This window comes from Eulemur rufifrons, chromosome 14 (assembly GCF_041146395.1).
Source record: "Eulemur rufifrons isolate Redbay chromosome 14, OSU_ERuf_1, whole genome shotgun sequence".
NCBI classification, from domain to species: domain Eukaryota; kingdom Metazoa; phylum Chordata; class Mammalia; order Primates; family Lemuridae; genus Eulemur; species Eulemur rufifrons.
In genome coordinates this window covers 17,248,672-17,275,994 of record NC_090996.1, presented here as the reverse complement: position 1 = coordinate 17,275,994, position 27,323 = coordinate 17,248,672, and the positions used below count along the sequence as shown (strand labels likewise).

General features: G+C 61.8%; 1 protein-coding gene across 5 annotated transcripts; it reads right to left on the bottom strand.

The window, feature by feature from the left end:
• Positions 1–1,445: 1,445 nt before the first annotated feature.
• Positions 1,446–21,643, bottom strand: PDGFA (platelet derived growth factor subunit A). 5 transcript variants are annotated; one of them, XM_069485870.1, is made up of 7 exons: positions 21,572–21,643; positions 20,054–20,183; positions 18,500–18,592; positions 13,670–13,774; positions 12,297–12,484; positions 4,319–4,445; positions 1,446–2,043 (listed from the first exon to the last, which is right to left on the bottom strand). In XM_069485870.1, the coding sequence occupies exons 1-7, from the start codon at positions 21,641–21,643 to the stop codon at positions 2,033–2,035; spliced, it is 726 nt and encodes a 241-aa protein (XP_069341971.1). In that variant the 3' UTR covers positions 1,446–2,032. The 5 variants fall into 5 exon arrangements, with proteins under 5 accessions (XP_069341971.1, XP_069341974.1, XP_069341970.1 ...); XM_069485873.1 differs by lacking the exon at positions 21,572–21,643 and adding an exon at positions 3,767–3,835 and having other exon boundaries at positions 18,496–18,592; positions 20,054–20,300; XM_069485869.1 differs by lacking the exon at positions 1,446–2,043 and having other exon boundaries at positions 3,934–4,445.
• Between the last annotated feature and the right edge of the window lie 5,680 nt (positions 21,644–27,323).

The window sequence follows — 27,323 nt, the reverse complement described above, 5'->3', positions numbered from 1 at the left end:
TGGACACAGCAAGTCACCAGACGGCTTTGCGCAAAAAAAGAAAATCTGAGCAGTATCATCGGCATCTCACGGAAACATAAATACATAAATTACATGTTCGCACACCTCACATCAGACGTACATTTGCGGGCACAGCACTGAACGGTGAGGCGCTCGGCAGCAGTGGGCGGGGCTGGGGCAGGCGTCTCGGGCACCGGTGCAGCCTCCCCGTCCGTGGTGAGGGGCCGGGGCACGGCTGCCTGGGCCCGCCCTGCAGGCCACCCTCTGCCCACTTGAAAAGTGTCCGACCGACCGAGGCCTGAAAACTGCACCAGTTGAAGACAGTCCTTTGCAAAAATCTTCCACCAGCACACGTGCGACAGCCGCTGTTCTGCACACAGTCCCGCGGCAGCAGGGGCCAAGATCCAAGGGATCTCGATGTCACGTCAGCCTTGAGGTGGTGGGTGGCGGCAGCCGCCAGGCCAGGCCAGCAGGGCCCCAGGAGTGGACACAGCCAGGTCGGCTCACGTCTTGGGTAGTATTTTTAGCCATCCCTTCGGCTGCTCTGACGCGGCGGACCACCTGCAGGATGGCGCTGTCCGGCCTATGCCCGTAGCTTCTGGAGTCCGAGGGCAGGCCCGGCGTTCCCGGGGTGCTCACTGTGGGGGTTCTGGGGGCACCGGCCCGAACACTCTGGTCTCCTAGTCTCCACCGGACGCCGCACCGTGTGACCAGGGAACAGGGTGCACACTCGGTACTAGAAAAATGTGACCACGAAATGCTTTTCCATGTGCACGGGTGTCGTTGCTGGGATTTTTTTTTTTTTTTAATTTTGGATCAAAAAAAAAAAATAGCAGGCTCTTAGGTATATAAAACTGTCATATTAGATAAAAATACAAACTTCACCTTTACAAAAAAAAAAAATGAAAACAAACCAACACACATTTCTGTCAATACACATAAAGCATAACATCTTACCAAAAATAAAGAATTTAGGTTCTGTCCAACACTGGCCGCGGCAGGGAGCGGCCTGCACGGCCGGGACACGGTAACGACAGACAGAAGCAGCAAAGCGTCTCGCCCGCCACGCTGGGGAACACGGCATCCCACGGTGCGGTGCGGTGCGGGCTCCGGGAACGTGGCCTCAGGGGCTCGGGGGCGGGAGCCGCAGGGACGGCAGACGATTGGTTTACGCATAGTTCTCTCAAAATGGCTTAAATTAAAACGTGAGATAACAGTGGACTGAGGGAGACACAAAGCAGGAGTTAGGAGATGATGCTTAGGTAGGTATACCACGTTTATTTAATACATCTCATTAGTTTGCATCTTGCTAGGAAAAATACCGTCGCGCTGTCCCGACAGTTACAGCAGCCTGTGTGTTATTGGTGTAAATGTCATCCAAGAGATAATTAAAAAAAAAAAAAAAAAAAAAAAGCTAGGCAAAGAGTAAAAAGGAAAGCTTAGTAATCACTTTATGGTGTAAATAAAAAATCCACTTAAGGCTCTCAGGAAGGTTTCTGTATAGACTCAGACACTACAGCCAGGAGGAGGTGTGGTTTCTAGAGTTCGCGTGGCGGCGTCCAAGACGTTCCTGCTCCCCGCGCCCCGCAGAGCCCGCCGCGCCCCTCCGGAGTCGCGCCCAAAGTAGGCTCTGTGTCCTCGGCAAAAAGCACCTGTGGCCGCCCGGACAGAAACCCAGTCTGCGGGACCTCTGCGCTTCCATCCCGCGGGGCGACCCTCCGTGCGTTGGACTGTGTAGAGACTTTGTGAGTCCGTTTTGTTTTTGTCGTGTTTTGTGGTTTTGTTTTCTCTCTCTCTCTCTCTTTTTGACAAGGAAGCTTCTTACTGCTTCGCCGAGTGCTACAATACTTGCTTTGATGTCACATTGAACAAATGTGCACTGTCTCTTTGTTCTCCGGAGTGTTCCCGGACACAGTTTTTCACGGAGGAGAACAAAGACCGCACACTGGCAATAAAGCACCGTACATAGTAGGTTCAGGAATGTAACACGCCATGTACATCCATGTCCCAAGGCAGGGCTGCCGGCGTAGCCTCACCTCACGTCTGCAGGAGGGAGAGAAACAGACACTGAGACCACGAAGCACAGGTGTCGCTATGTGGTCGGCAAATGGGGTGAGATGTTAGACCCAATCAGGGGCATATGGGGATTTAGTTTTCACGAAATTTCGAAAATCAAATTTGCCAAATTAGCCACGTTGCAACATCCTGACCAGAATTGGGACGAGGCTCACAGCATCTCACAAAAGAGCAAGCCCCATTCTCCCATTGTACAGATGGGGGAAACTGAGGCCCAGACTGGTTCTTTTGCCCTCCTCCCTTCCTTACTTCACCACCTTGGAGGTGATTTCTGGAGCTCTGGCAGCCACCCTGGGCCATGAGGCAATCCCAAGGAATGAGGCCAACAACCACAGAGAAGGGGCCCCTGTGACCAGGCAGATCTACACCTGATTCTTTAGGATGACTCTCCTCCACCCGTGAGTCTCTCCACTGCACGTTCCAACATACAGGCCGCCCACAGGCCCGGAGCCTGAGCTAGCCGGAGCAGGAATGGCTGCCTCAAACTCTGGGGTCTCCATCACCAGCAGGCCCAGGGAGGTCTGAGCCTAACACTCTGCAGAGGCTGGGTGCACAGGCCGGTGAGAAACCACCCACCACACCACACCCTTGAAGCTTTGAAGACCTTCCCCAAGGACACTTTCCTCCCAAGAGGATCCTCAGTAACGGACCTGACCCGAGGTCTCAAAATCACACATCACCCGACAGGAGCCAGGGTTTGTGGATACCCTGTCTCTGGGACTCTCCTCTGCTCCAAAGCAACTATTTGTTTCAGATGCCACAGCATCCCACATGCCAGGAGGAAGGACCAGGAGGGCCTAGAACTGCCTTCTCCATGACGGCTGTGGTTGCTCAAGTCCCCTTTTCTTCTGGGAGTAGCATTCGTCCCTAGGAGACATTTCTGAGGGTCCCAAGGGACAGCAGATGCAAAAAACAAAGGTGGCAGCAGTGGGGTTTCCAGGAAAGCTCTCTACGGGGTTCTCCTGCCCATCTCCCATCCCTTTCTCTCTCAGCCCAGAGCATAGATGTGAATGCTGGAGCCTTGGCAGCCACCTTGAGCCATGAGACAACTCTGAGGATAGAGGCCACTAGCCCCGGATGGAAGCCCCCTGATGATGCTTTGAGACTACTCCACCTGCTGTGGTCTCCCATCTTCACACGGAGTTATGACCTTGACTTCACCTTGTCTCCATTCTCCCTGTTGTTTCTGGTTTACTGGTGGCCAAACGCAATTTTCAACACAGCGGCCAGTAGCCCTGCACATCTATAAGATATTTCCAGATCCACTCAGCTCCCAATACTTATCTGCAATCTCTGTGAAGCCTCAGTTTTTACATCTGTCAAATGGGGGGATGACCTGCCCCGAGGGTCCCAGAGCAGTCGGCAGTCAGCGGTGCTCCACTGCTGCTCAGGAAACCCAATCTCCATTCATGTGCGATACCTCTGTGTCCCCAATCAACGACAAAGAGAAGAACCAAGCTAGAGGGAGCCCCAGAGCAGAGGTGAGCCGTGGATCAGGGCTCTCTGTGCGGCGGGAGGGGACGGGGAGCCAGGAGACCCGAACCCAGCAGGCACCGGAAGCCGCAGAACCACTGAGGCCAATCACGGCCCCGCCGCGCCCGCGACTCGGGAAGCGTGATTCGAGGGAGTGATCCGAGATTGCCTCTCCCAGCCCTGCAGGATGGCGGCACGTCCAGCAGTCAGGTCCTACCTGGTTGGCTGCGTTAGGTGGGTTTTAACCTTTTTCTTTTCCGTTTTTTACCTGACTCCCTACGCCTTCCTGTTAACGAAAGGGCAGGGCGGTGAGAGGGCCCGAGGGAAGGCTGTCGGGTGGAGACCGAGGCCATAAACACCTGGGGTGTTTATCTTTCTAGGAGGATCCATCACCAGGCACAGAGCGTCCCTCTGCTCCCCAACGTGGCAGGTTGCTCTTGGGCACGAGACCCCGCGGGCGTGCGGAAGCCGCCCTCCCACCTGCACCTCCCGGGCGGGGCCTTCCGCATCCGCTTCCCAGGTTGGCCCACGGGCCCACTGGGCTACAGGCAACCTGTGCACCCCAGCGCACGCCCGCCCAGCTCGGACCTCCTCCCCACCACGCCCGCAGGTGCACATCTGCCTCCCAGCACCCCAGGTGTGCAGGTGCGCACCTACCTGCAAAGCTACCGACTCACTCACTGGCGGCCCGATGTCACCACCCGCCGAGGGTCCCGCAAGGCTCCAAAGACCCTCTCCAATGACGATGACAATGGAGGCAGCCACTCACCTGTGTCCTCTTCCCGGTAATCCGGATTCAGGCTGGTGGTCGTACACGCGCACTCCAAGTGTTCCTCTAACCTCACCTGGACTTCTTTTAATTTTGGCTTCTTCCTGACATATTCCACCTTGGCCACCTGCCCGGGAGAGCAGAGCCCAGCGGTGAACACCCACATGGGGCTCTGGACACCGCGAGGCACACGGGGAGCTGGGGACGCGCTCGGCCCCACCCGGGCTGGAGGGCAGGGTACGGGGGGGCCTGACCTCCGATCTGACCTCCTCCCAGGTACTCTACTTCAGTTGGGGGGGCACCAGGTGAAAAAACCACATGCTATAGCACAGTGTTTTGTGGCCTGGTCCCATTTTTGTTTAAAATGAACCCAGAGGCTCACATACGCCAGGGGGGTCTGAAGGGTGCACACAGCAAAGCTGGGGTTCTGGGCACAGGCGTCGGGGAAGGCGTTTGCTGGTACACGTGTGTGCAGCTGGGAACTGCTTTCAGATGTGTGCCTTGCTACAAAGGAAAGCAGCCGCGGCCCAGGAACGGGACTTACTGCTGTGGAGCCTGGCTCATGGCCGCACCTCCCACCCGGTCCAAGGAGAAACAACAGACGCAGCCCCAGGGGGCAGGAGGAGGTCTGGGCTGGACACTGGTGGTTGGACTCGAGAGTCTAGGCGGTGGCCCCAGGCTGCTGGCCTGACGACCCAAGGCCACCAGGCAGCCCCAGCCCAGGCCTGGGCTCTCCTTGGGGTCAGAGGATGCCTGACCTCAGGGACACGGGCCAGGACCCCAGGCCATCGCAGGAGCTGCACGCGATGGGCTCCACAGAGACAGAGGATGGGGCTTCCAGGCAGCGGGGTGCAAAGACAGCCCAGAACTTAGCTGGGGACCCTCTCCAGACTGGAGTCTGCTGTCTGTGGCCACACCAGCCCTGGCGCTGGGGCAGATCCACACCTGGGAGCCTCACTCCACAGCACCGCCCCCCATCCAAGAGAGCCCTAGGCACAACCTCCAGGTGTTCAAGAACGGAGGGCAAGAAATCCAACCCCCACCCTCCAGGGCAGGTGCCCTGGGCATCCACAACCCATCCTGAGCCAGCACGTTCTGTCATGGGAGCGCAACTCCACCCCACACATGTACATATGTGTGTATAATGTGCACACACACAGGCTGTCATGGGTGGGCAACTCCACCCCCCACACACACATGCCCTGTCATGGGAGCACCCCTCCCCCCCACATGTGTGTATAATGCACACACACATACAGACCGTCATGGGAGTGCAACTCCACCCAACAGACATACACACGTAAGCACACATGTGCATAATGTGCACACATGCCCATTCATGGGAACACTCCACCCTACACATGCACACCTGTGGGCATAACACACGTGTGCATAATGCATACACACAGTGCGTTCATACACCCGGCATCAACAGACAATCACTTAACACGCAGCCACTGAGTACCCCTCCCCCCTCCTCCCCACCCAGTGAGCAGAGGGCCTGAGCCCTTAGAGAAGCGGCTCCCCCAGGCACCTTCCTTGTAAAAGCCGAAATTCTAACATTCACTGAATCCTCCTAAACACCCTGTAGGAGGCAGGGTTATCGCTTCCACTTGCAGGGAAGGAAACCGAGGCACAGGCAAGCCCCTTCCCCAAGATGACCCCGTGGCAGGAGCAGCAGGGCCAGGATGTGGGTGCTGGAGCCACCTGGGGCTTCACTGGGGACTCGCCACTGTTCTGCCCTCCCCAAGCCCCGCGGGGCCCACACACCACCAATCCTGAACAGCCTGCAAGGACCCCCCACTTCACCTCTCGCTGTCCACTGGGGAAACTGAGGCTCCAAGGTAGCAGAGTCTGGGAGACCCCGGAGCACGTGGAGGTCGAAGAAAGCTGGTCACCACATGACAATGAGGTCCTAGGCTGGGTCCAGGTGCCCCAGCCCAGCAGGCCCTGCTTCCCGAGGGTCTGGAGACCTGGAGGCCCCCAGGCAGAGGGTCAGCCCTGCACCCCGGACCAGGTAGCCCATGCCACAGGGCAGCCGGCCCCTCGGGCACTGGGGACCAGGCTCGTCCCAGACCCTGCATGGCCACCTCGGCCACATTAATGGTTAACCCGTGGTGCAAAGGGTGCTGGGCACCCCCAGGCGTGTAAAGTGCTGTGGGCAGCCTCAGGTGTGAACGCAGCCCCAGGTGTGAGCTCAGGTGTGGGGCATGGGGCACCTGGAGCCGGCCCAGCAGTGGGGCCTTGGCACGGGAGGTTTTGCTACGTCAGAAGGCACGACAGCCCGGCCTGGGGCCAGCCTTGCCTGTGTGGCCGCTCCCCGGACGGGCTCCATACTACTAGGCACTTGCGCCCACATAGGCCTTGGACCAGGGCCCCCATCCCCTAAACCTGTTTCCCCAGCAAGAAAGAGGTGTCTGCGTGCTGTGCAAACACCTCCACCCCCTCCTCTGCAAAATGAGGGCACTGATCACACCCACCCAGGGGTCGTGGTGAGGAATGAGAGGTCACACCTGCAGAAGTTGCCAGAACTTAGGACAGAGCCCACTGCTCCTGGGGTCAGCATGTGCATTCAGAGCCCAACAACCAAAAGCAGCCCCGGGCTGCAGTCAAGGGAGGCTGAGCCAGGCGGCGCCAGGAGTCTCTGGCACAGCCCACTTGTAGCCCCCAGTAGGCAGAAAGTGGGATCCCCATGTGACCCTCATTCAGGGTCCTGGGTGGGAGAGCCCCCCTGAGGGTGAACCTCAGCAGGTCCCAAGAGGGACTGGCCTAGCCCTCGCCCTCCACGAATCACGAACTCCAAGTCTGCCCAGGCAGCAAGTGGGGACACCCCCACCCCCACAGTGCAGAGTAGGGGGCCCAGCCCCTCCCGCCCTGCAGGAGCCAAGCAACCTCCTCCCCTGCCCTGGGGCCCTGGCCACAGACACTAGCAGGTGGCAGAGTGCCAGCCCGCACCCTGCGAGCTCCCCCAGCTGAGCACCCACACTCCCTCCCACCCGGCCTCTGCGGGTGGGCTTGGATTTCCGAATCCCTAGAGCCGGCTCGGGCAGGGCACTTGTCCTGCTCTCGGCCCTGGCCCTCCAGCTGGCACGGCCTCTTTGGTCAACAAGCAGCCTCACCTAGTTCCCTCTGCAGGGCAGATACCAGGGTCCGGCTCAGCAGCGACCACAGGGCTCTGGCCAGACGCCGGAGGCCCGGGCGGAGGGGCAGGCCACCGTGGGGAAGGCGGACTCCCAGACACAACAAACGCTGCCCACCAGAGTCCCCGTGCGAAGGGCACACAACACGGGCCACTCCAGTCTGGGAGCCACTTTCTCTTCAGACAAGCCCGTTTTTATCAAAGAAAAACAAACAGCGATTTATGACTGCACCTGCTTCTGGGTATGCGAGGATTCCAGGCCATTCCGCCACCTCTGTCTGGCCAGGAAATAACTACATTTTTTCCCCAAGAACACATCATGAATATTAAATTCTCAAAAAACCTCTTCCATGGAAGCCAAGGACAAAGAAGGGAGTCGTCCCCAGGACCCCACTGAAGCCGCCTCACAGGGTCCCCTTGCCCTGCCCCACCCCTGGTCCCCGAGGTGTGCGCTGCACCTTATCACCCCAGACATTCCGATGCCCACTCCTGAGCTTACGTGCTGCTGGCTGAGCCACCTGAACACCCGCCAGGCACACTCACCCCGGAGGACAGGTCCTCCCTCTGGGCCCGGCTCCCCCAGCGCAGCCACCCAGCTCCTGCAGAGACCTCCCAAGAGGGCTTGGGACAGCCACGCTCTGCACCCACACCCCAACTCCAGGTGATCCCTGGCCACTCTCGAGCTTGAGACAGTATTAGCCTGGATAAAAGCACCGTTTCCTAAGCCCCACGTGCCTGCTGCTGTAACCCTCCAGCTAGCCTGAGGACACAGCTGAGGTCCGTTTCACAGATGAGGAAACGGACACAGCACAGACGAGGCGAACGCCCTGCCCAGAGCCACACAGCTTTGAATCCCCAGCGCCAGGCCGGGCCCTTCTCTCTTTCGAGGGAAGGAGGCCTGGACTTGGAACACGCAGAGGCCCGGCCCTCGGCCTGCCCGTTCTCTGGGCAGAGACACTGAGCCTGTTGCTCAACCCGGGATCTTAACTTGGGCCAAGAACCCTCCCGGGCCAAGACAGCATTGCAGCCCCACAGCCACCGATCCCCGAAGCCAAGGCCCAAACCTCACACTGGGGTGGGGGCTCTGCCCAACCCAGCCTGAGGGCGCCAAAGACTGATGGGAGTGCCTCCAGAAATCTGTCACCCAAAACAGCCCTCCCACTCCATTTCAGGGTGCAGGGCCCGTCCTGGGACCCCCAGGCGAGCACACACCTTCTGGGAGGCTCGGGCCGGGCAAAGCAGGGCCACAGCCTACAGTCCTGAACACGGCTGCAGCGCTGGACGCTGGCTTTTTGGAAACCTGGGAGGAAGCTGAGCAGGTTGGCTCACACCTGCAAGGCTGCCTGGTAAGCGTCCCCAGCCGGGCCCTGTTCGGATGGCAGCTCAGAGCTGGCTCCTTCCAGGATGGGTCTGGGCAGGGGTGAGGCCCCCCAGAGGTCCTGGCACAGTGCTCGGCCCTTGCTCTGGACCAGACTTCTGGCCTCGGCTCTGTCCAGCCAGCCCCCGCAGTCCCTGTGGGCCAGGCAGCTTGACCCTCACGTCACCACCCCAAAGCTCACGGCTGGAGAAGAGCCGGGCACCCAGGGACCAGACCCCAAGTGCTGACCATGCCCAGCAGAGCGCAGGGAAAAGCCCGCCAGGCTGGTGGCCCCGGGCTGAGGGCCAGCCGTGACCTTGTGACCCCAGGAGGGCCTGCGCCAGGGGGTGGGCCCGGAGGAGGGGTCTGCTCTAGAGTGTCCAGGAAGAGAGAGGAGAGCCCAACCCAGGGCCCCAGCCTCAGAATGACCCACACCTGCAACCCCAGTGTTGACGTAGGCACAGCCACCAGAATGTCCGGGTCCTCGGCAGTGTCCTCGTGGAAGCAGGGGATCTGGCTGTCAACCCAGCACGACCAGACACCCTGAGCCTGGGTCCCCGGGGCACCTTCAGCTGAGCACACTCTGGATGCGACCACTCCCTGCTGAGCCCTGCACTGCCATGGCTCCGAGTCTGGGATTCCAGCCCGCATCCTCCGCCCGGGTCCACATCTGCCTGGATCCCAAACGGAGTGGGACCAGCCCCGGCTCAGCTCCCACAATGGGCCCCCTGTTTCCCCTGACCTCTTGTCCCTCCACCAGAGCCCCCTGTGTCTGGGGCCGGATGTTTTCCTGCAACCCTGGCGGGTGGGCAGGGAGAGGCCTTCCAGGCGGGGAGAACCCGGGCGCTGGAGGGCGTGGCCCGTGACCTTGGGTAGGCCCCTCCCCTCGGGGCTGGCCAGGACGCTCTTCAGACCAGGCCACAGGGTGAAGGCCTGGTCTCAGCTCCACCCACACAGAGCAGGGAAGGGGTCACTGTCCGGAAGGAGCAGGGCCCCCACCGCACAGCTAGGAGCTGAGCTGGGACCCCAGAGGGGCTGGCCGGGGCTGAAGGCTCCTCGGAGCCGGGGAGGAGACATCGCTGCCCAAGCAGGGACTGGACACTCCCTGTCCTCACCCACGGGAAGCAAGGCTAGAGCCCCCGCTGGGACCTTCCCCAAGTCACCCACATCATGCCGGCACCTGTCCCTCCCAGAGTGGCATCTGGGACACCGGAAGGACAGCCCTCGGCTCTCAGAGCTGACATGGGGAGTATCGGTGCCAGTGCACCCACGCCCAGGACCCAGAACAGGACCACAGGCATCCAGGGCCCTTGGGCTCAGGAGAGCCCCCGACATACCAGCAGCAAGGACCCCAGGAAAGGCAGAGGCTGGGCCATGGTCACACAGGAGGGGCTGGTGGCCGTGGAGCCCCAGAGGAGTGGACACTGGGGAGGGGACAGAGCTCAGCCCATGCCTGGGCCCCCCCTGGCTGCTTGAGCCTGGAGGCCTGAGTAAGGCCCCAACCTGACCCAGCCTCCCAGACAAGCACCCACAGGGCCCCAGGAAGACCTTGGGGCTTTCTAAGGGGAGTGTTGGGCCTTGGCGGTCGCCAGGCAGTGAGAGGTGGAACCTGCTTACTCGATACCCGAGCACCGCAGGGAACCAAGTCCTCAGAGGTCAAGATAAGTCCCAGTTATGGGTCTAAAGTGCCTGGTGGTGTGACAAATAAACACCCGTTAGCCACGGGATCCTTCATCAAGAAAACTCTTCCCAGGCATCTCACCTGGGGCCTGGAGTCACAGCCGGGGAGACTTGAAATAATTATCTTCTACAGTCAGAGAAGGGGGCCTAATGTGACCCCAGAACTGAGATCCGCAAGCCCAGTTTTAGCGATCCCTGTCCCAGAAGAGTGGCCTGGCCGCCACCAAAAGCTCAGCTGAGGCCGAGGCGGCAGCTCTGCGTGGAGGCGCGTCCCAGTAGATAGTACCCACCTGCGCCCCAAGGTTGTGTGGGCCTCTCCAGTGCCTGAACCCCCCAGAGCCTGTCTCCAGAGGGGACCCACCTCTCCTCGATGGGAGCCCAGGGATGGCGCCGGTACCAGCCGGGCCACAGAAGCCAGGGGACGCCTCAGACACCCCAGCTCCAACCCCATCCTGACAACAGGAAATGGGTCCCCACACAGGGACTTTGCCCCAGACACAGGGAAACTGCCCATCCCACAGCACGGCCAGCAGCCCCGGCGCTCCGGTGGGGCCGGGGGGGGGGGTGAGGGGGGTCAGTCCCTGCCGCAGACCCGCAGCACAGACGAGGGAGTCGAGGCAAAGGGAGCAAACCCAGGCCCCACGGCTGCCTGGCGGGAACTGCAGACGCAGAACGGCCCCCAGACTCACTTGCGGACAGCAAGATGCCCCCACAAGTAATTTAAGCGTGGTCACCCCAAATCCCCAGCACTGTCCTGAGGTCACAGCGGTCAGTCCCCACCTGGGACAGGGCTTTGTGGCCAGTGCCAGCTGTGTGCTGGCTCCGACACGGCCAGCCCCGCCTCTGGCCCCGAGAACCCGAACACACTCTCTCTCCTGAGCGGGGAGGGCTGGGCAAGGGGCTCGGCCATCCGGGGAGACCCCTCCAGACATGCGCTGCGCAAGGCCATCTGGGGGCCGCCCCCCTCCTATGGCACCCCAAGGAGCAGGGGAGTCCCCCCACATTCCAGTGCCCAGAGCCTCACCCACAGAGGATGGTGTTGGGCTTAGAAGGTGGGGTCCTCACGGATGGGGTTTGCGCCCTTTCAGAGAGGCCTGAGGACGCTTGTTCTCCCCTCCCCCCACGTGAGGACACAGCAAGAAGGCACCGTCTATGGAACAGAAATGGGTCCCCACCAGACACCAAATCTGCTGGCGCAGTGAGGACCTCCGGCCTCCAGACCTTTGAGGAACAAACTCTGTTGCTTATTAGCTCCCTGTCTGCGGCACCGTGTCGCAGCAGCCCGACCGGAACCGGACAGGCACCACCCCCGGTATGCAGAAAGAGCAGCTCACCCAGGGCCCGAAGCCAGAGTTGGGGACAGCTGCCCAACCCCGAGCCCTGCCCCAAGCTCCCTCCACAGACTGGGGACCCCCACCCTCTCTCGCTGTGCCCCACAGCTCCCCAAGGTGCCTGCTCTCCGGGGCCTGGGAATGCTGACAGCGTCCAACTCGGTGGCTGGACACATTGCAAGACGCCCTAGCGAGGCAGAGGCATCTCTCAAACAGCGCAGGTGTGAGCTCCGCTCCCAGTGAATGGAAGAAGGCAGGACCCAGCCCAGGCAGCAGAGTAGGCCCAGCCACAGCTCTGCCCCCACCTCCCACTGCACCCCGGCCTCCCCTCCCTGCCAGGCTCAGTGCACCCGTCAGGGACACAGGAGCACAGCCCCCCACCCACTCCATCAGCTGGCCGAGTGCCCGAGCAGTGCCCAGAAGGGACGGAGGCTGCCCTGGGGTGGTGGCCCAGGGGCGGCCGGAGCTCACCTTGACGCTGCGGTGGTGGATACGCGAGGGCTGACACTTGACGCTGCTGGTGTTGCAGCAGCCGGTGCAGCGTCTCACCTCCACGCACGGGGGCCAGATCAGGAAGTTGGCGGATGTGGGGTCGACCTGGCTCCGCGGAATCTCATAAATGACCGTCCTGGTCTTGCAGACCGCGGGGACAGCTTCCTCTGCAAAGGCAGGTGCGCGCTAAGCATAGGGCCTGGGGTACAGCATCTGCCCCACGCATGGCAGCCGCCTCCGGGACCCTGCCCCACCCAGGCCTGGCATAACTGTGACCCCGGAGCGGACAAGAGCCCCACAGAGCTGTCACAGCCTCCCTTAGGACCTCGCCCTCCATGACAGGGTGCTGCTGCTGAGCTGGCCAGAGGATGAGGGGCTGGGTGGGACACTGAGGGTCCGCAGGAGCCCACCCACAGCCACAGGGAGGAGGGACCCACAGTGGTTGCCAGGGAGAGGCCTGCGGTCCTTCTTGTGGACACTGCCTCCTGTCGGACCCAGTGGCGGAATCTGCAGCATTGGCTGGAAGACCCTGTGGCCAAAGCTGGCCTGAAGGGTGTAAAATGCGAGATTCCTGCAGCAAACGTCGCCTGGGGAGGGCGCCTGCAATAACCAGGAGTCACTCACCCGCATGCCACATAAAGGCGGAATGTACAAGGGCCACCTTCTTGGAGGAAACTAAAGCTGGCGGGGAGGGGGGTCCACTTGCTCAGAGCAGCAGCTGGGGCTCACACCCAGGCAGCTCTGCCAAGCAGGTGGGACCCCGGAGGGTGTGAGACTTGGTGGGTCACACCCCCAGAACCCTCCCCTTCTGGCAAGAAGGCACAGACCAGGCCCCAGAGCCCCCCAACCAGCTGGCTCCTCCTCCAGGGCCAGAGGGACATGAGGGTGCCCCATGAGAGGGGACAAGAACCAAAATATCCCCCAGGTATAGCTCTGGAGCCAGGCGTGAGTCGGGTGGGCGCAGGAAGCAGTGAGGGGCTTCGGAGCAGCCCGCCAGGCAAGCACGGCTACACCAGCACGGAGCGAGCTGAAAACTCAGCAGGACCGGGTTTCCAGCCAGGCTCCTGGAGGACAGGCCCCAACAGGATCGGGCACTTAAGGAATTTATGATGCTTCTTCTCTCCTGGAAACTCTTGGCCCAGACCTCAGCTCCTCGAGGGGCAGGCGGGCTGGGGCGGGAGACACCCCGGCAGGAAGGAGGCCCCCAGAGGCCAGAGACATGGGCCAGGTGGGCCCAGACTTTGCTTCACGGAAGAGGGAAGGGGTGGGTTGCCTGGGGCTAGAGTCGAGAAGAACCAGGCCCTCTCCCGTCCCCACCCTGCCCCCACCAGCAGCAGCCTCCTGGGACTCACCGATGCTTCTTTTCCTTCGAATGGGCACAGGCCGCTTCTCGGGCGCATGCTTGGCAGCATGGGCCCCGTGGGCTCTCAGGCTGGTTTCCAAAGCATCCTCAGCCCCTACAGGTGGAAAGAGAAAATGGCGACCAGCCCGCCCAGACCTGCACGGTGCGCCCGGGGGGCTGGTCCAGTAGCACTTCCTGCAGGTGGGCGAGGACCACCTGGGCACGAGGAGCAGCCCTGCCCCCATCCCTGAGGGGTCTCCTGGGACACCCTCCATTCCCACCAGGTCTTTTCAGATGTGCAGCAGAGAAAGCATTCGAAACTGCCAAAAACGTCCCATCAGCGTGGAGGTCCCCAAAATGCTGGGCCCAGGGACATAGCTGAGGCCCCTTTGGAGAAGGGGCTACAGATGGCTTCCACCATGGCACCGCCTCCAAGGAAGCCAGGTGAGGCCAAGGGGGGCTGGAAGAACCAGCTGCCTATGGCCCCCCAGCTTGGCCACCGCCCAGGGGGTTCCGGGCTGCCGGGCTGCCCCACTCTGGGACCAAAGGACAAGCCCGCTGAAACTTTGTGGGTGCATGTGTATCTCCTCTGCCTGCCTCCCGCCAAGCCAAGCCTTGATGGCAGGTCCTAACCTCTGAGGAGTGTTGGAAGAGCCAGGCTGAGCTGTGAGCCAGACCCCACTTGTTCCTGAAATGAGTGTCCACTGAGAGCCAGAGGCCACGGCCTCTCGTGGAGCACATGGAGGAGATCCAGGGCCTGGCAGAGGGAGGGGAGAAATTCTCCCCTGCAGAGAGGAAGGTGCGGGAAGCCCAGCATCCCTGCACCACGTCCACAGCAAGGCAGGGAGGTGCGGGCCAGGCGGGGAGAAGGCCCCCAGCCACAGAGCAGTGGCCCAGAGCCAGGCAGAACTGGACCCGTATCAGCACCGAGCACCCAACCCCTGCACACAGACCACCCCACTTAAAGGAGATGATGGCTGTGGAGACCGGCAGGGGAGGACACGGTCCTGCTACCTGCCACATGGACCAGCCCAGCCCACTGACGCTGCCCACCCCTGGGTAAAGCACCACACCTGGCCTCCCTGCCTTGGTGCTCTGGACACAGCTGGGGGTCTCTTCCTATCTCCCTGTGTCCGGCTTCCCCAATATATAACAGGGGCAAACAGGTCCTGAGAAGGTGGCCCCAACCGCCAGGACTCTCCACATGCACTGCGGCTGCCACATGCTCTCCTGGGAAGCTCCGACATGTCCTGGCCACTAGCCCAGACCAGAAGTCCCCTACCCAGGGCAGGAGGACCAAGGTCGCTTTCTGCCCAGGTGTCAGTGATGGTCCACAAACCAAGGGGAGGACCCTCAGCTTCCTCCACCCCCAGAAGTCCAAAGCCTCACATTTAAACCGATCCTTGCACGCGGTGTGAAAACCTTGCATACGGTGTGAATGGCGAAGACCACGTCTCAGCCTCACTTTCTACTTAAAATGACTCAATGTTCCAATGCCACTAATTTTTTTTTGAGACCCGAAATAAGATCAGAACAGAACTACTCATGCAGTAAGAATTTCCCATCAACCAACTGTTACAAGACACATTTTTTCACAGAAAAGTGACACATCTGAGTCATGTTCTGGTGGTGGCCATCTTGACATGCCCAAACCAAAGAGCAACTGGCCCACGCTCAGCGCCCAGGAGGAAATGCAATACCAACGCCAGCTGCCATGTTCCCACGCCTTACTACGGCCACGTTTGCGCGAACTATTTCACCGATGACTCATCTTTACACGTGTGCAGCAGGTGCTCTCCCCTGGTCACATCTGAGGATACTGAGGCCCGGAGAAACCTAACAAGACGAAGACGAGTGGCAGACGCGCTCAGATGCCACCCCCAGCGCAGGCCTTTTGCCCTGGCTTAACAGATAGGACCACAGCGCCACCAGTTCATGTACCTGCTGCGTCTGAGTTGGCGAATTTCTTTTCAGATGAGAGGCAGGGACGGAATAGCTCCTGGTCATACAAGCCCATCCGCCGCCCAGGATCGAGATGGGTGGCCACCAACAAGAGGTGACCCATGCTAGCGGGAGCAGCAGCGGCCACTCTGATTCACCACGATTGAGAAGGAACTCACTCCAGCGCCGCATAAACCATTCCCTAAAACTGCTCCCAGGGCAGCTGTCAAGACACTTTCCCTTTCGTCTTCTGCGCACACAGGTCCTGCAACCATTGTCCTGGGGGAGCATCATGGGGACACTTATGCATCAATTGCTCCATGGCCCCCGGGCGCCAGGCCAGCCTGCCGCTTCAGAGAACGAGGCTCCCTGCCACCACTTCACATGGGTCAAGCAGGCCGCTGGTCACAACACCACACACTGGTCTCTGAATCCAAAAGCCACACACGGAAAACCAACTACTCCTTTACTCTGCACACACTCTCGGGATGCCTGGGCTTGGTGGCGGCAGCACAGGAGTGGCACCAGCTCAGGGCCGCCTCGCAGGGCCGAGGCACTGCAAGCTGGGAGGAAGTGCCAGCTCACTGCCTCACCTGTGAGATGGGGACGCAGCCTGCACACGGAGGAGCGCTGTGCCAACCACCACGCTGCAGTGGAGGAGGGGGGAGCCGCCTCCCTGGGGCACACTGGACAAGCCTCTTTTTGGCCTCCTGAAGCATCGCCTCCAGGAACCCAGCACCAAGAACATCAACCTGGAAGGGCCCACCCCTGGGAGTCACGAAGTGGATAAAGGAAGTCCCACACCCAGCCCAGGCAGCCTACTCTCAGTGAACGGCCACAGCAGCCCTGTGCCACCTCCCCCAGCCGTCTGATGGGTTTCAACTCTTCACTTAGGGCGGGAACAGCACCAGCACCTCTCTTGTCCTCAGGCCACACCTGGGGGAGGGGCTGGACCAGGGGTTTGCAGTCATAAAAGGTTCTCCCAGGGGCAAGACTGGGGGGCCCGGGGGCCGCACTTTGTTCCAACCCACCCCAAGTTTTCCAGGCACTAGGAGAATCATATCCAGAAACCAAACTTTTGGACAGGTAGCAGGAAGGCTGGGACTCACCCTCTGTATTCCCCTGGAGCCGGAGGCAGAAGAGCTCCAGAGACATTTTTACAGGGGGCAATTTGAAACCAGCCAGGAGGGACAGGCTGGTGCATCCGTTTGGACCCGCCCCCAAAGAAGCTCGTGAAGCCCCCAGGTCAGGAATGCCTAAGCAGAGCCCCACAGTGCTGCAGGGCTAAAGTGTCAATGGGTGGGGGTGGGGTGGGGTGGGGTGGGTGGGGGTGGGGCTGCAGAGGCAGAATAAGAATGGTCCCCCCAGCAAGGGAATGGCCCATTTCCCTGCAGCATTTGAAGCCAGACCAAAAGCCCTGGAACCTTCTCTCTGACAGGCAACCTTCCACTTCCAAATGCAGGGGACCAGCGAAACGCAGGGGAGTGTTTTCCCGGCAGCCCTAAGCCAAACCCTTCTCCCCAGGGTTACTCTTCAAGGGACCAGATCAAAATCCCCCCTGGCCCAACTCTGATCTCCAAGTGAAATTCTACCCCCGTCCAGATAAGGATCAGCCGGAGGATTTCCTGGGTCAAGAAACTACAGAAACCATCGGCCTCGTTAGAAAATGGTTTTGGCATGAAATGAAAATAGCTCAGGCCTCTCCACCACCATAATTAGGTACAAATTTCCAAATGACTAGACCATGTGATTTTACTTAATTCCACCACCCCCCCCCTTTTCAGAGTAGTTTGCAGGGAGAGAAAAACCTTCATTTCACTTAAAATTCTTCCAAATCTACTGCCTTTAGTTACTCTTTTCAACAAGTTCATCTTGGGCCTTTTAAAAAAACCAATCAACAAGGTTCCTCACGTGAGCGCTTCCCGCTTCCCGAGTTAACTATCACGTTGAACTTCCCAGGCAAAGTGTTCATTTTGAAAAGGACCCCACAAAGCTGTGGATGGGACCTGTCTTCCAGGAAGGGGCTTTCTCCATCCCTCACCAAGGGGAGCCAGGTGGGGGAGCCAGGTGGGTGGCCACCCAAGCCCACAGCCATTCTCCCTCTCCTGGGGTCAACCTGGGTCCCTGGCCAGTGAGAACCCCTTTTAACCCTCGCCCACCCTAGTCTAGTCCAACTCTGCAGCTGACACCGTGTCAAAACTCTGTGCTTACAAATAAACTGTTCTCTAAAGTGGCTGGGCTCCAGGCCCTGAGGGTGAGCCCCAAAATAGACCCCAAGGAGCAGATGTGTGCAAGTCGTGCCTTTTTATAGGGTCATGAAAGGAAAAAGACAAGGGCCTCCTGCAGCTACAAAGGCTCAGCCTCGGGGCAACAACCCACCAGCTCTCAGGGATTACAAAGGGCCCTGGCCGGGGTCGGCTCCTCCCTCGCGCCGCCCTAGGACCCGGAGCCTAGGACCCGGAGCCGCGCCTGCCACTGGGGCCTCGCTTCGCGGACCGCTGCCCCGCGCTGGGGCCAGGGCTCTGCGCCCGGGGCCTGGGCCGGCTCCCGCCGCTTCTCCGGCCCCGGGACAGGCGCGAGGCCGGCACACCTGGCTGGGGCGCCGGCGCCCTCTATGCGGCTGAACTTTCTGTGACACACGCGGCATTTTCCTTAAATGCGAAAACAATCCCTGGGCGAGCGAGCAGCCCTCGGCCGTCGCTGGGAGAGAAAGTGGCGATTGGAAGAGAAACTCCTGACTCATCCGCCTGGGCGTTTATGGCCGAGGATTGGATTCTGACCTTTCGGTGCGCTCCTGCGCGGCGCCCGGCCCGGCCCGAGCGCGGGAGGCGGCGCGGGGCGCACAGACTCCCCGCCCGCCCCTCCCCGCGCGCCAAGGGAAGGGGCGCGATTTACCTACGGAGTCTATCTCCAGGAGTCGCTGGAGGTCCCGGATGCTGTGGATCTGACTGTGCGCCAGCCTCTCGATCACCTCGCGGGGGATCTCGGCTTCCTGCAAGCAGAGGCCACACGGTCAGCACCCGCGGCCCCGGTCCCGTGGGCTCGCGCCCCGGCCGCCGAGCGCACCTCTTCCCCGGGCCGAGGTGACCCCGCCAGCGCTGGCCGCAGCCCCGCCCCGGCCCACGCGGAGCCCTCGCCTGGGCCCGGGAACCGGAGGCCGGGGGTGGGGCTAGGAGAGACCCCAAATTCTCCGACTCATCCATGTCTGCGCTTTGCAAAATTAAAGTACCCCCCACCTTTAAATTTTCAAACAAAAGCCCCGGCACTCTGGCCCCTCCGCCCGGGGTGTCAGTTACAGAAGGTCTGGGGGCAGCGAGGGGGTCGGAGAGTTTCTGATTTAATAGTGAGATCAACATCTAGAAAGATCAAGTTGAAATGCGTCACGGATCGACGACGAAAGTCACGGCGGCCCTAACACTTTAATCTAGCCAGGGGCTTAAATTTCACGCCCCGGAATCCCGGGTGAACCCGCCGAGAGGAGTCTCTCCGTCTCACAAACACACACACACACACACACACACACACGCACGCGCGCGCGCACACACACACACACACACACACACTCGCACACACACTCGCCCCACCCCAGGCTCTGGCCCAGCCGAGGCCCTAGCGCCGACTGAGACACCCAAATCCAGCCGGCAGCTGAGAGAGGCTGCCAGGGAAAGCGAGGGTTAAATATCCACCTCTGGCAGCCCGCAGGTCCCTGCCCAGACCGCCCTCACCTCTCGGCCCCCACTCTCCTCCTGCTTTTTAAAAGGAGTCTGGGGTCGCTGGGGGAGCCTCTAGCACCAAGTTCCCACGACGGGGGCTGCAGAAAGTCATTCATCACAACACAGCTCCCGGGAATTCGGGATTGGGGGGTGGGGACGGCGCGGTAGGAGGGCGCGGGCGCCTGGCCCGGCCCCAGCTCGCCTAGCTCAGCCACCTGTAAGCAGGCCCCGGGCGGGCGGGACTGCCCCGGCCCTGCACCCGGCCAGGCTTGGGGACCGGGAACCGGGGGCTGGGGATCCGCGCTGCCCACCCTGCCCGCCCGGGGGCTTCCGCCGCAGCCATCTCTACCTGTTTGTCGGCTGCCCTCCTCCCCTCCCTGGGCTCCGCCAGCTCACACACCCCCTTCCCTGCTCTCCGCACTCCGCTGCTGCATTGCCCGCCGCGCCCTGGCTACCCCTCCCCAGAAAGGAGCCCGCGCCCCCCGAAGTTTCTCCCCACTCGTCCACCTCGCTGCTCCCTGGTCCCTCCAAGGCAGAGCGACGCAACACGCTGGAAACTCACCAGACACACTTAGGCATGGCAGAAAATAGAACCCAGTTCGGAAATTCTAAAAATCGACTATCCTAGCAGAGAAATTAAAATGCTCTGCAGAGCCCGGACCACCCTGGCCAGCGGGCGACCGCGGAAGGTGTGTGCCGGGGGAGTCGGAGAGGGGACGGGGCGCGGGGGCGGCACCAACCTCGGCCAGGGCATGGGCGAGGTATCCGCAGCCGAGGAGCAGCAAGCAAGCCCAGGTCCTCATCGCGTCCCGAGGCGCTGGCGGCTCGGCGGGGAGGCGAGGCCGCGGGGCGGGCGCTCCAGCCGGGCTCCTGTGGCGGCGAAATTCAGTACCATCCCTCAGGGAGCGCGGCCCGGAGGAGGGTGGCGCGGGGAGCAGGGAGCCGGCGGAGCGCGCCCGGCGCGAGCGGTGAGTGCAGAGAGGCAGGCAGCGCCAGCGAGGAGGAGGAGAAACAGGGAGTGCGCGCCCGCCGCGCCCGCCGCGCCGGGAGCCTCCTGGGCCGCCGGGTAGGGGGTGGGGACGGAAGGGGCGGAGGGCGGGGGCTGGGCTTCTTCCTTGGTGCGTTCCCGGTGCTGGCCGCCGCCGCGCTCGCTCCCCGGCGCTGGCTTTAGGAGCGCCTTGGCCGGTAATTCTGCATATTTGCGGGCATCGGCCCCGAGAGGGACTCCAGAGCGAGGCTGGAGCCGCTGCCGCCGCACTACCGATCACCTGTCTGGACGCCCGGCCCGGCCCGGCCTCTGCTGCGGGCTTGCGCTCTCCCTGCGGGCTGCGGGCTGCAGGCGGCCCTGCGCGCCCACCACCGGGCCCGCGCTCGCCTCCGGCCTCCTCTCGAAGCCGCCGCCCGGCCGGGCACAGCGCGGCCCAGCACTGCGAGGCTCGGCGGCCTGCGTGCGCCCCTCCACGGCGCGCCCTCGGCTCCGGCGCCGCGCTCCGCCCTCCGCCGGCCGGGGCCGGGCAGCGCCCGGGGCCGCGCCGCCTGGCAGCCGCCGCCCGCCCGGGGCCTCGCTGCGCCGCCTGCGCGGGCCTGAGGGCGGGCGCAGGGCCGAGCAGGCGCCGCTGCCGCAGCTGCTGCCGGCAGAGGAGGAGGAGCAGGCAGGCCTGGCTCGCCGGAGTTGTGCGAGCTCCGCAGGGCGCGCGTGTGGAGCCGGCCGGCGGCGGGGAGAGGGTTATAGCGCCGCCGCCGCGCCCCTCCCCCGCCCCTCCCCCCGCCTCCCCCGGATTCCGGGCCCGGGACCCGCACCTCGGATGCGTGCGAGGGTCGCGCCGGCCGGGCAGGGCCCGACCGCCACCACCGCAGCAGTGAGCACACACGCGCTCACGCAGGCAGCTAAATCCATCAAAGCCCCGCGCTGGGCTCCGAGCACAGGCGCCGGGGATCCCCGCGCGCCCCTCCCTCGAGCTTGCCCACCCTCCAGTGCCAGCTGCAATCCTGCGGCACCGGGCGGGGAGGGGAGGAGGCCGCCGCAGAAGCGCCGCCGTCGCCGGCTCGCCTCTCACGGGCCCCAGCGGCGGCAGAGGGCAGCGCCCAGAGCTGCTGCGCCAAAAAGGGCTGGAGAGCCGGCCCCCGGCCCCCGCCCCGGCGCTCGCCTTTCACCGTTTGGATCCAGGGCCCCTGCTTTCCCCTCTCCTTAAAAGGAGGGGGAGTCAGTCACTGGGGAGAGGTGGGGCGGGTTCAGGGGGAACGTCTGGGGAACTCACCTGGCGGCTGCCACGCGCCCCCGCCCAGGATCCGAATCCCGGGGCATCTGAATGAGGAGCCTCCACCCACATTTCGACACGGGAGGGAGCCCAGGTCGGAGGAAGGGGCTGCAGCCTGCCTCATCCCCACCGTGGGACCCTCCGGCCCGCAAGGCTCCGCTCCCTCCTGGATGATGGGGCCGCGCCTTGAGCCGGGAACTCGAGGGGGTGGAAGGGAAAGAAGAAAAAGGAGCCACACGTGAGGAACCCCCAGGTGCTGAGCTCCCCGCGTCCGAATCCACCGGGCGCATAGAGCGCCGCCTCCGGGCAGGGAGCAGCACCGCCCCGGTGCAGGGGAGCACTACGCACAGAGCCCGCGGTCTGAGCGCGGCTGGACGGCTCCCACGCCGCGAAAGGGCAGTGCGCCCGCGCGGGTGGCTTCCGCCTGCCTAGGCCAGGTGGGATGGGACCCCGACTGCGAGCCCATATGCCCAAGAGAGTGCCTTCTCCAGGGTGTGTACGTGCCCTGGCACCACGGCTGGGGAGGTGGCGGGCCGTGCGGACCCCAAAGCTAGGTGGCCTAGGCCCCTGAAGCTTAGGAGACGCGTGCGTGGGTGTGTGGGCGGCCGAGGAGAATTCTGCCGGCTCCAGCCATCACATCCCCCCATCTTGGGGATTAAGCCCCCGCCCCCGCCGCGGCTGCCCTGCCGCCAGACAAAGTCAGTAAAGGCGCAGCCCCGCGGGCGGTCTTTCATCCCCTGCTCGGCTGGCTCCGACATTTCAAAGACCCAGTCCTGAGTGCGCTTCGGGGCGCTAGCCTGCCCCCAAATATCTGGGGGGCGGGGCCACTCCTGCTGCTTATAGTGGGTCCGCGTCCACCCTCACCCTTCCACACTCCCGCAGCTCCCACCTTCTCCCTGTTCCTCCCTCTCCCGGGCCACAGCCCCACGCTGTGCCCCCAGCAGTCAGGGGCGCTCTCGGGGTGGTCAGGAGAAAGGCCCGAGACAGAACAAGGGAAAACTTGGAAACCTTGAGAAGTACCTGAAAGCCAGGCCTTGTCCGTCCAGGTGGAACCTTACGTGGCTTTTGAGAAGGAGACCCGCTGGATGGTTCTGGAAGGCAGCCGAACAGCCACCGCCAGGACCCAGGATGGACCCGGGTCCGATTCCTCACCTACTTTTCCCGGGAATTGTGCCCATCGTGTCCAGCTGAGCCTCAGACTCCTCGAGGCCAGAGGGGCCGAAGGACACCTCTTTGGGGCTAGAGGACTCGATGTGACAGTGGGTGTGGACTTCAGCAGAAGTATTGCAGGCGGGGTACTTGGCCTTCCCGACCCCAACCCCCACATCGAGGCTCGCGGGTTCCTTGGGGGTCCCCGCCTTCTCAGAGGGCCTGGTGGGTCCTTCCCTCCGCTCCCCTTCTGGCCTGGCGCTACACTGCCGCGCGCTAGTTTAGGGCCAGGAGGGGAGATCTGGGGACCCCGAAGGAGGTGCCTTCGACACGACTCTCCGCAGGAGTGAGGCGAGGAGCCGCGGCAGCCTGGGTGCACCACCCCGGGAAGCCAGGGCTTCGGGGACAGCGGCGCAGGCATCTCGCTAATCGTCGGCCGCTATTAAAAATAAAACCGCGACCCGTCGTCATGACGACCACAACAACAGCGGCCGCGCGAGGGAGGCAAAAACTTGTGCGGCCGCGCGATAGCCGCCTTTGGGGGACACGCGGGACACGGCGCGCCCTCGGGTTGCGCGCCCTGGAACCGACTCCTGGCTGTGTGCGGGAGGGAGACGCGCCCCAAACAATCCCACTCAAGGTCCGACCAGCGTGGGACAGCGACCCCTACCCTGCCCGCCCCACCCTCTCCGGGACCCTCGGAAGAAACTGGCAGATTTCGATCCCTAGGGGCTGTCTCCGAGGATTGGATACTGAGGCCGTGGGACTGACTTAGGTCGCCGACTTGGATGAGAACCCACGCCCGCGTGGGCCCTCTCCCTGGCCTTCATTCCCTGACAAACTCCAGTCCTCATTTCAGCCCCTGGACAAGGGGGCTGAGAGGAGGGCTGGAGGGGAGGCGGTGCCACAAGAGGCCAGGCACACATGGCTTTGCGCGGAGGCCGCAGCACCTGCCCCGCCCGCCCTGTCGCTGATCCTGGCTGAGGGGAGTGGTCACATGCTTCTTTCTGGCCGGGAATCGAGTTTCACTTCCAGCCGCTATTAGGCGGTTCACACGGTTCACTGCAAACATTTGATAATGAGGCTAAATATACTTTGGAGTCGGAGGAGGCGTGGGCGGCCGCTGCCTGAGCGCGTGGGCGCGGCGTTCCAGGCTCCGCGGGGCATCCCCGCCCAGGCCCAGGAGGCAGAGGCGCTCACCCTGGAACCGACTCCTGGCTGTGTGCGGGAGGAAGACGCGTCCGAAACAATCCCACCTAGGCCGCGGCGCGCATCTGGGAGGCTGTGGGCCCCTGAGGTCAGCCACAGGGCCCCTGGGGGAAGAAGGGGCGCTGAAGGGAGGTTGGGGGAAGGTGCTGGTGGGAGGTGAAGGCGCACCTGGCGGTCTCCGGATGTCTGGTCGCCCCCGGAGTCGGAGCCAGGGCTTCCGGCCAATCCCAGACGTCCCGGGCGCTCCCCGACGTGCCCGCGGCTCCGTGCTCCAAACAGGCCGGGAGAGGGGGGCCGTCACAGACGTCTGCCGCTTGCTCACCATCCCTGAGACCCCCTGCACCCAGGGAAGGGCCGGAAAGGAGGGGCCTTGGCCATTCCTCAGGGCAGGGTAGGGGGCTGCAGGGTCTAGGAGCCCAGCCCTTGGCACATGCAGGCTGGCGTGTCACCCTCCTCCTCAGTGAATCCCCACTCACTGCTGCACAGCCGGTGCCTGTCCCAGGCTTGACACCAATAGGCGCTCAATTATAGCTGTCATTGTAGTAGTACTGAGCACTTGGACTGTGCCAGGCTGGGTGCTAAGTGCTGGGTGGAGACTCATGCCACCCCCACTTAGTGAGAAGACAGTGGAGCCATTTGCCCAGAGTCCCAGGCAGTGGGGCTCACGGTCCCATGGGCCCCTCTGTGCAAGCTCTGTAAACACACAAAATCTGAATTGCTCAGGCAGCGTTTGCACCTCCGGCTTATAGGCAGCATTATGAAGGTTGATGCGGCCACCTGGCAAGAAGTCACCAGGGCTGGAGCCCAGGTCCCACAGCATGGGGGAGGGGAGGAGGGAGGAATCCAAGTTCTCTCTACTCTAAGTCCCTTGACCTTGGCCTTCTGGTGTGATTGTCCCTAGACTGCCCTGGGTCCTGTTCCCTCATCTGGGAAATGGGAGCCCAGGAGAAGCAGCACATCCCCCAAGGGCTGTGATGCCCCTCAGCAAGGGTGTAGCTGGCCAGCTGCCTGCACCTGGGTTGGGCAGATGGGAGCCAGCTGGGCACCCAAATCCAGGCCCCTGCCCCAGTGCCAGAGCGGATTTGGGAACAATTTGTAATGATGAAACACCACCTTTCTCTTTATCTCTGGGCAAGGCTTTCTTCATTCTAGGCTATTAATCCTTAGGCAGCCTCAGCCATGTGGGCTCCGGCCCTTGAAGATCAAAAGTGCCCAGTGCAGGCATTAATTAAGTCATTATCTCGGCAGCCCCAGCCCCGTGGCTGGGGATCAGGCCCATCCAGTTCACACTCCCCAGAGAGGGAGATAAGCCCGCAGGCAGGGTGGGAAGCCTTTCTCAGTGTTGTTTTAGCTCCCCATTAAATATTTTTATTTTCTCTTTTAAATACACAAACAGAAACGCAGCTAAAAATAGCACAGGAGCCCACAATCATTCTGCGAAGATTGTGTGAAGATTGTGTGAACCCAGACCTGTGCTAAGGGATGCTTGGTGGCAAGAAGAGCAGGGAGGCCACGGAGTCTGGCCAGCGCTGGGCTGTCCAACCAGGAGCACAGCCCGCTGTGGCCATCGAGCATGTGACATGTCCGGGCTGGGATGTGCTGCAAGTGTGGGACACGTGCCAGCTCTAGAGGGTTTAGTGCGAGGCTGAGAATGTGAAATTTCTCGCTAGGAATTTTTACATTAATTACAGGTTGCAATAACATTTGGGATATATGGAATTAAATAAACATTACGCTTACAATTAATTTTACCCATTTGTTTTTACTTTGTTTAATATGGCTACTAGAAAATTTCTAAGGACTTGACATTGATATTTCTGCTGGGCGATGCCAGTCTCAGCACGGGAGCTCAGATCTACAGGGTGGGACCAAGCAGGTGGGGGCTGCTGGGACGGCCTCCTGCCCAAGGACAGCAGAGCCCTGGAGACCTCGGAGGCTCTGGGGCCAGCAGTTGGGGGCAGTTCCCACTCCAGCGCTGCCACCCTCCCTGAAGCCTCAGCAGCCGGGTGACCTTGAGCTGTTCGGCCTCTTGGGTGACAGCCATCTCCGAGGGTTGCTTTAGGAAATACTCATCCATTCAACAGATATTTATGTGCCAGGCAGTGCCCTGAGCATTGCGGACGCCTCACTGAGACAAGGCGCTGGTGGAGTGCTCTATCTCTGTGGAGAAACAATAAACAAGTGACAAGCGAGTCTGCACTGTCTCAGGTGAGGTATTTCAGGGGTGGTTGGGATTTGAGAAGGAGCCAGTCATGAGAACATCTAGGTCAGGCATTCCAGGCCGAGATAACAACAGCAAGTGCAAAGGCCCCGGGGCAGGAACCAGCTTGGCATGTTCAAGCAGCAACAAGGATGAGAGGGGGTGGTCGGAGGGGATGGGAGAGGGATGGGTGGACCAAAGGAAGGAATTTGGATTTTATTTTGGGGGTACAGAAGCCATCAAAGGGCTTTGGACAGGAACACAAAATGCAGCAGTATAGAGGGACAGCAGCCATGTTATTCTCTCAGGATTTCTGCAGGTCACAGATTCAAGAAGGGCTCAGCCAGTGGCTCTGGCTCGGGATCCGTCCTGCAGTCAGAGCTGGTGGCTGGAGTGGTCACTGCAGGGGGCTGCTGGCATCGCCCTCTTCTTAGGCTAGCTCAGCCATGTGGCCTCCCCACCAGCTTGGGCCTCCTCACAGCATGGCAGCCTCCAGGCAATGGCGGACTTCGTGGCCATGCCCCAGCACTCACGCCGGAAGCTGCACACCCTTTTCAGATCTAGGCATAGAGGTCACACAATGCCATGACCTCGTTAGGGTCCCAGTCTGAGCTGTCCTCAGCCCACCTAGACCCTCAAGGGCGGGACACAGGCTCCAGCCTGAATGGAAGGGTGGCAAGGGACCCAGACACGTTTACAACTGCCCCATGGGTTGCAAGAGCCCCTGGTGCTCGTTCAGGGAGGATGGAGGTAAGAGGACGAGGCCGGACTTGGGGAGATGTTCAGCCGTCTGGATGAGAGATGCTGGCGGCTTGGATTCTGGGCGGTCGCAGTGGAGACGGCAGGAAGAATCCATGAGAGAATTCGAGTGTAAGGCCCCGACAGTCCCTCTCGCTGCAGGTGCCAATGATTCTCAGCACCTGCCAATCACCATGGTGCAAATGCTCCCCCTAACTGACCTCCGGCAACTGACCTGGGAGGGGCCACACTGTCCCTCTGCAGGGCCTGTCCCTTATGACAGCAAGAGGACAACTTGGGGCTGAGTCAGCCGCCATCTCCCGCTGCCCACAGTCCTCCCACATCCAGCACAAGGTGTTCCTTTTGGGCGGCCGCTGGGTTTCCCAGGGGTGTCCCCAGTCCCGGGCAGTGTGGGGGAAGAGAACAAAGGTGGCACTTTGACCTGTCCTAGGAATT